This window comes from Sycon ciliatum, unplaced genomic scaffold (genome assembly GCF_964019385.1).
Source record: "Sycon ciliatum unplaced genomic scaffold, ocSycCili1.1 SCAFFOLD_2396, whole genome shotgun sequence".
NCBI lineage: Eukaryota > Metazoa > Porifera > Calcarea > Leucosolenida > Sycettidae > Sycon > Sycon ciliatum.
In genome coordinates this window covers 1-12,849 of record NW_027044886.1, presented here as the reverse complement: position 1 = coordinate 12,849, position 12,849 = coordinate 1, and the positions used below count along the sequence as shown (strand labels likewise).

At 46.8% G+C, this 12,849-nt stretch overlaps 1 protein-coding gene across 1 annotated transcript; it reads left to right on the top strand.

Moving 5' to 3' along the window:
- Nucleotides 1-1,721: 1,721 nt before the first annotated feature.
- LOC135830702 (sushi, von Willebrand factor type A, EGF and pentraxin domain-containing protein 1-like) lies at nucleotides 1,722-12,602 on the top strand (the record flags this gene model as incomplete). The annotated part of the gene is given in 17 exon segments (XM_065342930.1): nucleotides 1,722-1,970; nucleotides 2,589-2,771; nucleotides 3,113-3,475; nucleotides 3,959-4,150; nucleotides 4,665-4,841; nucleotides 5,160-5,339; nucleotides 5,712-5,885; nucleotides 6,117-6,335; nucleotides 6,619-6,795; nucleotides 7,697-7,882; nucleotides 8,898-9,071; nucleotides 9,242-9,418; nucleotides 10,280-10,444; nucleotides 10,728-10,892; nucleotides 11,224-11,403; nucleotides 11,854-12,033; nucleotides 12,429-12,602. Coding segments are annotated over 17 exon segments (3,315 nt in total), but the record flags the coding sequence as incomplete, so codon positions are not given.
- Nucleotides 12,603-12,849: the final 247 nt, after the last annotated feature.

Sequence of the window (12,849 nt, the reverse complement as noted above, 5' to 3'; positions counted from 1 at the left end):
TGTTTTGTAGCGGCCTCGGGTTCCGGGCAGGCTACCACAAAAATAGAAAATATCACAAACGCAGCCAAGAACGGAACAACGCGATGGCCTGACAAGTCACAGTATCGCACACACACACAATGCGGTAAATGCGGTAGTGTTCACACTGTCCAGTCTGTAGTGCCATTGCTGTGAACATGGTGATTGATGGATGTGAGCAGAGAGTACCAGTATCACAGAATCCCATCGCCGTGTTCAGGGTGTGAGAAAAAGCACTACCGGTATGCCTTGTGATCTATCCACCTCAGGCTCAGGCGTGGGGGAAGGGTACGTAATTAGTCACAAAAATATGATGACCTGAGTACTTGAAGTAGATGATAGCTGCCATGGTTATTGTGAAGTCTCTCCTTGTACTAATGGTACTATGCTTGGAGCCATGGAGGGAATACTTGATCAGCTGCAAAGCATTGTGTGATTTGTGGGTTCAAGCACTTGTAGGAGTAGCGAACATAGAGAAAGCAGCTGCTACAGAAAATTCGTCGAAAAATCGTCAGAAATCTGTCCCTGATCCAGATGATGGGAAGCGAGCACAGTCAGTGCTTGTGCCAGAATACCGGCCCGGTCAGTTGGGTTCTTCTGAACTCGCCCAAGTCGTGCAGCTGCAAATAGAATTGGGATTGGCCTGGATTCGTCAGTTAGTCGAGCATTAGCATTGTTCATGATTTTTCTGATGTATTGATCGCTAGCACCTCTCTGCACGTTTTGAGGTTATAAAGTTAGAAATCACCTTTCAATTTCTACAGATGAGAATAGATGTATGCGTTTGTGAAATCTGCTGAATGAAGTTCTACTTCCTTTTCTTAAAGGGGAAGTATACCCTAAAATCAAATTTTCACCAGTTGTAGTCTTCTGGGTGCTGAGTCGAATGGTCTTGGTCCGAGGAAGCTGCGACGCTCCCTTCCTACTTGAATCCCAATCGAACTCGCGCACTTCCACCGAAACTGGGTGACTGCGCCCTACTAGATGGGGATTTGTATGCAAAATGTCACTAAAAGCGCCATTTCGTTCTTATAAAAGCACGGATGACCGCGATTGGCCCATATGTTGTAGTCTTTTGGACGCTGAGTCGACTGGTTTTGGTCCGAAAAGGCTGCGATGCAGCGTTCCTCCTTTATTCCCAATCGAACATGGTTGAACAAGCGGTCACGTGCTCCTGGGTGCCCAAATCACCTGGTCACCGCGCCAGCAGGCGAGAACTTTCACACCAAGGTTCAACTCGAGTTCAACTCGAGTGACAGGACTGCACCCAAAAAAGGTCAAACAGGCTAGTAAGTTGTACCCTGCAGGCACGGTGACCAGGTGACTGGTGTACGCAGGAGCACGTGACCGCTTGTTCAACCATGTTCGATTGGGAATAAAGGAGGAACGCTGCATCGCAGCCTTTTCGGACCAAAACCAGTCGACTCAGCGTCCAAAAGACTACAACATATGGGCCAATCGCGGTCATCCGTGTTTTTATAAGAACGAAATGGCGCTTTTAGTGACATTTTGCATACAAATCCCCATCTAGTAGGGCGCAGTCACCCAGTTTCGGTGGAAGTGCGCGAGTTCGATTGGGATTCAAGTAGGAAGGGAGCGTCTCAGCTTCCTCGGACCAAGACCATTCGACTCAGCACCCCAAAGACTACAACTGGTGAAAATTTGATTTTAGGGTATACTTCCCCTTTAACATTTTCCACCAGCCAACCATGAGTACAATCGCTATCCACCAGACTTGCTCACAGCACTGCTCTCCGCTACAATGCGTGTTGTGAGAGGCGCTGATTGGCGCTATGGCAACCAAGATGGAGGACCCGGGACAGTGGGGACAATTGTGCTGATTCCGACTCCAGGCTACGTGAGAGTACGCTGGGACAGTGGTAGAACGTTCGACTATCGCATGGGCGCGTCCCGTGCTTATGACCTGTATCTATTTGCTGGACGAGTACCAAGTAAGTCACACACGCACACAACGGTGAACCTCACACTTACACTAGGACCGAAGGGCGGACATTCAGCTCCTTGATCTTGCGTAAAACACTGTTGACTGTATGATCTTTTTAGGAACCATATTATGTCTTCCTACCTCACCATGATATGCCTTACTAGTACTTTCTGGTTATAAGTTGGCCTAAAACCAAATTAGGAACAGGGGTAACATACCTACCAACCATCCTGATTTGGTCAGGACTGTCTCGATAGTTGAGGGTGGTAATATGCACCCAAAGGTGTACTTGTCGCATGCCTCACAGCTACATTTGTATACATTTTCATACCTAACGTTAGGTACGTCATTGTACAGATCTCAGGCTTGCAAAGGTTGGGAAATATGGGGTAGTTGACTTACCACCAGGGCTTAAAGTAGCTCGAACCTCTTTCTAAATTTATGGAAATCAAGATCAGCGACTGCTTTGTTAGAGATGGGATTCGTATTGAAACCCTATAGCTTGAGGGGACAGCTACCCGATGACTAAATTCCAGTTTGGGGGCCTGTGTGCATTGTTATCGTAAGCAGGCCTTGGGTTGCCTTAGGTGTTCAGGAGTGTTTCTGTGTCTTGTTTCTTCTGCAGGCACCACTGAATGCTCTGACCCAGGCATCCCGCAGTTTGGATCTCGGGATAATGATGGCCCATTCTTGGTGGGGCAACGTGTGTTCGTGACCTGTGATCCTGGGTACAGACTGGTCTCTGGTCGGGATAGCTATATTGTATGCCAGCCAGGACTGACTTGGTCTGATGCATTACCCCAGTGTGGTAAGTGTATCATTGAGACATGCCGCTGCATTGAAGAATCTTGTGCACAATGTATGCAGTGGAAATGTGAAGCATGCTATACGTCATAGCTTATCAGTACAGTGCATAGTACATGGTTGGCAATTGTTAAATTAATTTCGAATTGTGTTTCTGACCGGAATGTTGTAATGTTATGAACTACCAATTTAAACTGGCCGTATACATTTTAAGTGGCTTCTCACCCGGATCTCTGTTTGGCTACTCAAACACACCAAGGAGAATGCAGATCCAGAACATGAAAGTAGAATTTTGTCCAGCTGTCTGGTTAGCGACTTGTCAATTGTCTGTTGTTCACTGTGCAGCTCCTAGCGTATGTCAAGATCCCGGCACTCCATCGAACAGCCAGCGCATTCCATTGACCGTGCCAACCGGAGGATTCAGAATTGGCTCAGCTGTAGTATATTCATGCCTGTCTAACTTTCAACTGCGCGGCACAGCTCAGCTCATCTGCTTACCAAACTTCCAGTGGTCCGCGGATCCTCCAGCCTGTTCCAATCAGTGCGCAGATCCAGGAATGCCGGTCAATGGAATGCGCAACGGCAACTCGTTTGCTGTTGGCAGTGTTGTCTCGTTCGTATGCCAGCCAACATACCGACTCGTCGGCTCAAGTCAAAGACGCTGTGGTAGTGATTTACAATGGACGGGCAGCCAACCACAGTGTGCAGGTACGCAGCAGACATTTACTCTGAAATGTGCAATTGTCAAGAACGCAATATATAATGTATTCAGATAATACAGAGGCAGTGTGCCTTAACCTGCAATAGTGCTCAAATGCCCGGAATGGGCAGAGCGTATGTTGTCTGATGATTGGTTTTGCCATGAAACTCTGAGTCAGTACAACGAAACAGCCCTATTTTACTTCCTTTCGTGTACCTCTTGCGTATTCAGATAATAGAACTTGCCATAGTAGTGTTCCACCAAAATTAACATTTGCAGAGAAAGGATATAGAGGGTTAGAGTTACTGGAAACATAGCAGGACAGGGGTCTTGGTGTGTAGACGCTTTTCTGATGTGTGATCGGGTGCCTTTCCGATGTGAGCTGTTATAGTAAATGCACATTGCCTACATGGTCCGTCCAAGGCATACCTATGTCGTTTGAGGCAGATACACACTTCACTGGGCTGCATGTGTTCTTCGATTCCCTCCAGCTCTGAGCCGCTGCGCAGACCCAGGAGTGCCTAGCCAGGGTAGTCGCACACCCTCAGTGGCAAGCAACACCATATTCTCTCCTGGAGATCGTGTCCTCTACAAATGCGGTGCCGGCTATGAGCTGCTTGGAGCTATTATGCGTGTGTGCCAAGAGGACAGGTCCTGGTCCAATGAACAGCCAACATGCAGACGTTAGTACAATGTGAATTTATCATGCACCTAGCTGTTTGTATGAGCAATGGATTGCCTATCGTATACATGAGTCAAATGAAAAAATATATTCCGTGATGTCGCACAATACGTGATGTACATGTACATGGCCTACATATATATGGCTCTAAAAGTTGATTTGGCTGCTGTACCAGCTGTTCTTTGTTCATACATGTATTATAAAGGTCGGTTCAAAGGTCAAATTGAGTTCAACGGTCACATGCCGTGCCGTAATGCAATACTGCACAAGACAAATGAGTTTCCCTGCATTGTTGAAACATACTGCTTGCTTTGTAAGAGCATTGATTGGCTCTATCTATGCCACACAACAGCCACGCAAGATATAAGAAGTACGTGTGTCACCTGATTCTACAATAACCAATTTACCTGACTCAGTTCTCATACTACAGCACTGAAAACGCCAGTACTTGCATCAGTTAGTTTATGTACATGAATATTAAAGAAGCTGTGATTTTGCCTTGCTTCTGTTTCTAGGAATCTGCTGTAATGATCCTGGCCGTCCAGACAATGCACGGCGTTCTGGTTCGCAGTTCTGCTTCAACGATGTAGTGGAGTTTTCCTGTTTGAGTCCATTCCAGCTGGTCGGTGCCGAGACCATCACATGCCAGAGTGACGGATCTTGGTCTCACGCCCTGCCACTTTGTGTTACATGTAAGTTAAGACTGATATGAGCTACCTTCTCCGCTTGGGATGGTCAACAGTGCTTTACAGCTTGCAACGGTCAACGTTGGATTCTATGGGTGTTATGTAGGTGGAGGACGGGGCATCACCTCCAGACCCTTTTCACTTGAGTTCCATATTTATGGCTTGGAGCCTCAGTGCTGAATTCGCCTGTCCCCTTGGTAGGATAAATCTGTATCATAGTGCCTGCGATGGTTTCAGGAGGAGAAAGGGTATATTTCATGCACTATCGCAAGCAACTCATATCCTATCATCTGCCGGTGTTTTTCTTGTTGTCTGTTCTAACAGCCTTCAGCCCATACTGTGCACGGCCGTGCAGTCCACCGCAGGGTTCTTTCACTGGTGACCAGTTTATTGTGGGTGCACGCGTTCAGTACTCCTGCAACAGAGGCTATAGCTTGGACGGTGCAAGAGAAAGAAGATGTCAGGAGAACCTGGAATGGTCCAGATCATGTCCACAATGCAAGCGTGAGTATACCATAGGATTTTTAATGACATTTGAACCTGTGTGGGACAGTTCCCGGCCCGGTTGCTTGTCTGGGTGGCTGCGATTGGTTCCCTCTCTTCCCTTCCCGTCCTCCCTTTCAAGACTCTATTGCTAGTGATGTCTCTGCGGGTTGCAATCATTGCTGTGCTAGAAACCGTTCCTCTGCCGTATTAGTGGATAGCATCTAAACAGAATGCTGATAGGGTATACATGCTGACAAGCCCAGCTTCCCTTAGTTTTCTATTACTGCTACTGCATCTGCCGCTAGGGTTTACCGGGTGTTAGCGGCCGTCGTGAGTTCCCTTCGGGAACGGACAGGATAATTTACTTTTTTACTACTTGCTTTTCTAAAGGTACTGACTGTGGTGACCCGGGCCGACCAACCAACGGCATAATCGAGGGCAGCACGTTCACGTTCAACTCAGTTGTTCAGTTTTCCTGCCGGTCGGAGTATGTTCTCACCGGGTCTGCTGTAAGGCGATGCTTGGAGAACGGCTCTTGGAGTAACCAACAGCCTACATGCCAAGGTAAGCCGACATGTCACCGTGGCAGTGTTTTGGTATGGTTAGTAGCAGACAGAACTTATATGATCACTTGGGAGCACACCTCCAGTGCTGATGGACTTCCTGATGGCCTTACCAAATGTATTAAATACTAGTATTAATGGTTGGTGGGACTGTTAATTAAGGTTTACTGGTTATCAGCATTTGCAGCATATTTGCTTGCGCTGATGGTTCTGTTATGTTTCTTGCTTACAGAGAGGGCACAAGGTGAATGCCCACAGCCGGTCGGCTTTGGTGTATGTGCAGAATTGTGCTCTGTGAACAGTTCACTGGGCTGTCCACTATCACAGCGTTGCTGCAGCAACGGCTGCGGCCATAGCTGCCAGACACCATGCCCGGATAACAACTGCAGGACGATATGTCCCAGTGGATTCGAGCTGGATGCGCGCGGCTGTAAGATGTGCATTTGCAAACGTAAGTGTTGCCAAGGACCAACCTTTTGGGACCATTCTCGTACTGTGCGGAGTAGCTAAGTGACTCTGTCTTTCCGCCCGTTTTCTTTGTCATGTCACGGTGTATACGGGAGTGTATATCACTTGTGTAAAGAACTCCTCGAACTAGTCCTTTTTTTTAGCTCGGATGTAAATTTTGACTGTTTACTGTCTCTCTATATTAGTGGACCGTTAGTCTCAACTCGTAACATTTTGTTCTGGCTCTCATAACGTTGTATTTGTTGCTTGTGTTTATTCCTACCCAGTACCCGTACCATGCCCTGACCCTGGTGTTGTATCGTTTGGCTCACGTCAAACCAATGGCTTCCAGATCTCGTCCACAGTGGTGTACGAGTGCTATGCTGGCTATGAGCTGCAGGGTTCCGATACACTGACATGCCAGCCTGATTCAACGTGGGACAATCCCAAACCGACGTGCGAGCGTAAGTTTTGCTACATTGAATCTTCAGCTGGAAGTGCGTATGAAATATTGCCTGAGCATGAGGGCACTGCCGGATTATATCCGCATGAACAGCATCAGCGCTGAATGCAGATATCGGAGCTGGTACTGCCCACGTGCAAGCACGGTACAAGGGTCAGTTCAAAGGTCAGTTCAAAGGTCAAATCCAGTTTACCATTACAGAAGTGTGAAAATAAGATCAAAGGTTAAATCCAGTTTACCATTACAAAAGTGTGAAAATAAGATCAAAGGTCAAATTGAGTGCTGTATTGCAGTATTGCACAGGGCCAAAGAGTTTTCCTGTGCGATTTTCGCGGCAAAGAACTACACTCTGTAGAATCTTTGGTTGGTTCGCTCCATGGCTACAGTCACATGGAAAACGACATTGGCAGTACATGTAATGTCAACATGTGTGTCTTTTCTCACAGGATATGAGCTAGTAGTGTACATTTTAGTAAAAGTTTGCTTCAACCATGATCCAAGATTCCTGATAAAATGGTAGAAATGTAAACCTTTTGATGTAGAAGCAAGTGTCTGAGTGAGAAGGTGACTACGCCGGTCAGCTGTTGCGAAACCTAAGGAAGGTTCCAAGTGACCAGTTGTGAGAGAACATTGAGTCAGTGTACAGTAGTACAACATGGTGATACGCGGTGGTCAACTAACGTATCTAGTATCTAGTAATGACCATCTAGATTTCAGATCTAGCCCGTTATGTAACTACATGCACTACCTTTTCAAGTGGGAATGGACTGTTATGGTCATTCTCCTTCTAGTAATTATAGCAATGCAGATTGGCTCAATTCATTTTCTATCTGCGAACAGAACAATCGATTGGAAATGTTCAAAGCTGAAATTTACTGTTTCATTTTTGCCCGCGTGTACAGCTGTTCAATGCCCAGCACTGAGTCTTCCCAATGGCCTCTTGAACCCGGCCAGTCCTAGCAACTCATTTGGAACTAGTATCAGGTTCTCGTGCACAGACGGGTATCGCCTTACAGATGGTGACACAGTGCGGACATGTCGGGGTAATGGACAGTGGAGCGGCCGACTACCCAGATGTGTTCTTGAAGGTAAAATTCTAAGCCTAATTTATGTAAAATAGAAGAAGAAAACACAAGGAAACGAGTTATGAAGCAACTATCCATAACTGAGATAATAAGCAGTCAGAAAGTGCGACAACAGGGCACAAAACCGACAGGCTACTGAGGCATTCAACGACCTGAGACCTAGCTCTAACACATCTCCAGTGCGCAAACCAACAGCCTTCCCAACTGGAAGGTTCATGGTTGGGTAGGACCGAAGAGGGGAAGGTGAGTGCAGCGATAATGTGCACAAGCCAAGTCCCACTGGCCACGGCAACAAAGAATGCCGACTGTTACAGGACGATGACGAGAGCAGTTTTAAATAACACGACAATGCGGTCTAAGTACAGTTCGAAGCAACACAGCAACACATCACCCAACTTAGGTGGCCCGGGCAGCAATATCACAGATAAAGTAAGGGGAAGCTTTGCGAAAACGAATTGTACAAAACCGGACGCCATTATCTAACGGCACTCCTCATACATGACACTATGCATGACAGTAGTGCCTTCCAAGTTGGAAAGCTGTTGGTTTGCGCACTGGAGATGTGTTAGAGTTAAGTCTCAGGTCGTTGAATGTCTCAGTAGCCTGTCAGTTTTGTGCCCTGTTATCGCACTTTCTGACTGCTTATTGTCTTGTTTAATACAGTCGTGGTTAGTTGCTTCATACCTCGTTTCCTGGTGTTTTCTTCTTCTATTTTACATTCATTACTGGCTCATTGTCCTAATTTATGTATCTTAATTAAATGTATGTTGCTGATTTTGACTACTGTTTTGAGCACCCATGGACAGCACCGTCAGCAGCAGCATAATGTATTCACCAATACAAGATGTAGCAGTTTGTGCCAGAAAATTGGATGTGGACAAATTTTAGCTATTTATCTCTGTTCATTGCTGTCAGGACCTAAGACTGGTTTTTATAATATCTCGGCGACTTTCTATAACATCCCGTGCCGCATCTTCCAATGAAAACATTATTTGCCCCTTGTATCATGTGCGTACAGAGTGTCAAGCACCACCGGTACTGGACAATGGCAGCCGATTGTATCAGACTACAACAGTTGGCAGCCGTGTGACGTGGCAGTGCAACCCAGGTTATGTGTTAGCTGGACAGCCAGTCAGTGTTTGTAGCATCGATAGGACCTGGACACCAGCTACACCGCGATGCCAAGTATCAAGTAAGTAATCATACTTCTTAACTAAAGGGCTTCTGGACAAGACGAGATAGAACATGCCATTGCCATAAAGCATGATGGGATGACCGAGAACGAAACGTTTATAAGCATGTGTGCACTCTTGTGTATGTTTTACACATCGAGTGTGGTGTTTGTTTTCTGTTTCTCTGTAGATCCCTGTAATAGTGTACAGTGCCAGCGATTCCAGGAGTGCGTCGAGTTTGAAGGCCGCGGAGTGTGTCGCGATACCTGTTCATCTGGTCGGTGTTTGATGAACGAGACGTGCAGTCTCCTGGAGGTACAGTGTGTGACCACACCTTGTTTCCCAGTGGCTCAGTGCTCACCAATGGGTAAGGCAGGTTCTGAACGCTGGATGTGAAGTTACCAGCGCTACAGCGCTCCATGCATAATTCTAATGCATGGATGATGTCATTCGATTACTTTCATCCCCTGCACTCCATCAATGCACTAGCACGAAGCTTCTGCTTGTACTTGTTGTTTGTTCAGAGTTGAGGACTAACTAGGAACCTTTTGCTAGAACTTCAGTTATGATTCTCAACTTCTTTAAAACCATTGGTAATGTCTTGTATGTACCATTACCCATAACGGTTAGGATGTTAATACAAGTAAAAAGTATAGTCAGCCTCGGACTATACGTCCTATACTTCAAATGTCAACAAAAATGCGTTTTGGGGCCAAAGGGGGCGGGGGGGGGGGGGGGGTGGCTTACACCCCAGCAGTGCCACTAACACCCTAGAGGATACGGTGCTGCTCTTATGGGTGTGTTGCATACTTGTTATGCCATGAGGGGCAGCTAGCTTTACACAGAATAGTAGGATGGTACCATGCTGTCCATGACCAAACAGATGTTCTTGTTTCAAAGCAATTCCAGTCAGTAACACTATACTAAGTGAGTGACTGACCACAGAGGATGGAATTGAATATGTAACGCATGTGCTGTATGGCTACTGTCCACCAGCAATCGCTCCCTAGCTGCAAGAAGTACCGTATTTTCCGGAGTAACTAGTTATAAGCCACACTGGTTTTAAGCCGCACCCAGATTTCTTTGTCACGGAAACAGACATCTATCCCACTTACCACCATTAATTTGACCATCGCAGCATGAGCCTTTGTTTGGTTGAATTACTGGTGTTTAAGGTGCAGCCTATACTCCGGAAAAACGGTACCTGTTTCTATTTTTTTCGTTACAGATCCTTGCCTATTACCGGCTGAGCCTGGTCCGTGCCGTGCAACGATTCCTCGCTATTACTATGATGACAACCGTGGGGAATGCGTGCCTTTCACTTATGGAGGTTGTCGTGGGAATGCCAACAACTTTGCATTGGAAGCTCAATGCAGGAGGCAGTGTGTCAATGGTACGGTTAAACCAGGCACTTTTAAAATCCATGCATCACACTTGTGGTGTAGTAAGGAGGTTTTCTACAGTAAGCCACGTGTATTCGATTATGATGGCGATTCTTTCTTGTCAACAATGTTTCATCCACGCTGCTCGAAAAGCCCGCCTCTGTTCCTTGCTCCTACCCTTCTGGGTATTATTTTACATTGGTAGCTGCCACAAGTCGTCTATTGTGTGTTTATTGTGACTATTCGTACACAAACCATTCTGCTACTCCATTACTTCTCTTTCTGTTCATGTAGCCGTTTGCCAGTCTCCCCAACAGCGTGGGTCGTGTGGTCAACAACTCCCTCGCTACTACTTTGAATCACGAACGCAGACTTGCCTCAGTTTCACCTACAGCGGCTGTGGTGGAAACTTCAACATCTTTGCCTCCGAAGAAGCTTGTTACAAGCGATGCAAAATCAGTAAGGCCTTCCAACCAAACGTACTGTGCATCTACGGTGTGCAACGCCCATTCTGCCCATTGCACGACATTGGTAACATATTTGCTTTTAAAACCTCTTTCACGTTGTGAAAGAGGTGTGTACTGTATCCTTGCTGGCTAGTTGCGGAGTTGCAGTCATAACAGATATGACAGGGGAGATACTCAGTGAACCTGTTTGACCCATTGGATGCTGAACACTTTGGCATGGGCCAGTTTTCTACGCTCTGCATGACTTTGTGTAGTGAGCCCCTTTAGTAGCTACTAGGGTGACTGTGTGACTGTGCACAATGTTCATTTTCTTGTATTTGCAGCGTGCATTGACCCCGGCACTCCGGCAAATGGCCAGCGGGTTGTGTTCCCTGCTAATAGCAACTTTGAGCCCCGGACGTACATCACATTCAGCTGCTCACCTGGATACCGTCTTGTCGGCATACCGATAATATCTTGTCTTGAGAATGGCTCCTTTTCCGCACCACCACCAAGCTGTCAACGTAAGGCACCAGCCGTTCTGCTGTTGTTGCTGCTGTGCTGCCCATTATTGCTGTTACTGATGTATCTTATACCTTGCTTGTTGTACTTCATGTATGTCTTTTGAAATGTTCATTCCCCTTCCTCCCCCCCCCCCCCCCTGCCCCCGACAATGAGGCTATGTGTTGTGTGTTAACTTGTGGTAGTGGAGGGAGTGGATTCAAAATGAGAGTGGTATGAATTGTGTCGGCAGGCTACGGGTGTAGTCTGCACAACCAGTATTATTACGTATCTACTGTTTGCGCTGAAGATCTCGCCTTGTGTCCAGTGGCTTAGATATGCCGCCAGGGGCGACTGGCCGTGTGTGTAGATGGCAGGTGGTATTTTAAAGTGATAGATATGTTTATGCACGCTCAACCTACCCCAACTATCTTCTAATCAACAGGCGCTGGCTCTTGTGTGTATTGTTACAGAGGCTACCTGTCCTGACCCAGGGCAAGTGGTGAACGCAGTACGAAGTCAGTCGTCGTCTGCTCTGACTGTCTCCAGCACAGTAACCTACACGTGCTCTGTTGGATTTGACATTAGTGGTACGACGACAAGAACGTGCCAGCCATCACGACAGTGGACAGGAAGCCCTCCAGTGTGCATAGGTACGTATGGTAGCTAGGCGAGGTTGAGTTACCCATAGTAGTACTTAAGTAGCCACAATCGACCAAGGTAGGTATCGTGGGTTGATCTACAGGTACGATTAAGAAACGAGACCCGTCAGAGATGAAGTCCTGCTTGGAAGCTGGCGGTCATTTCCAGCCATGCGGCAGCAGTGAAACTACAGCTCCATGTCAGCTGTCATCCTCGTCATACTTTATCCATCTCTTAGGAATGAACTTCTGCATTACGATTAGTTTCAAATTAGCTTCACCATGTCCATGTCACCCCTTCTTGTACGCACGAAACTGTTTCAACACAAATATAAATATGCATTTTCAACAGGTCTACTACAATAGGGTGATGGTCTTCTCATTTATTTCTTGTACCGTGTTTCTAGCTCGCCGTTGTCCAGATCCCGGTACTCCGACAAACGGCCGTCGTGACGGCGACAACTTTGCAGTTGAGCAAACCGTTCAGTACGTCTGCGACAGCGGGTATCGGCTGGTGGGTGCTGATCGACCTGTGTGCCTACCCACCGGACAGTGGTCTGAGGAACTACCAACCTGCATAGGTAACCATGGAAACCAAACACTTGGAGCACTCTGCAGTGCAAGTGTACAGCAATTAGTTTTCAAGAATCGTAGCACACGAGGCGCGTCAAGCACATTTAGATGAACATTTTGTTCTCCAAAGTAGGGACCAAGTTACCCAGCAATTCGGAATTGTCCTCCGAATGAACTGTGTCCATATAGGCTTCCCTCCACCCCCTCACCCCTCACAATGAGCAGCCGTTTTAAACAAATATCGGTGGAGCACGC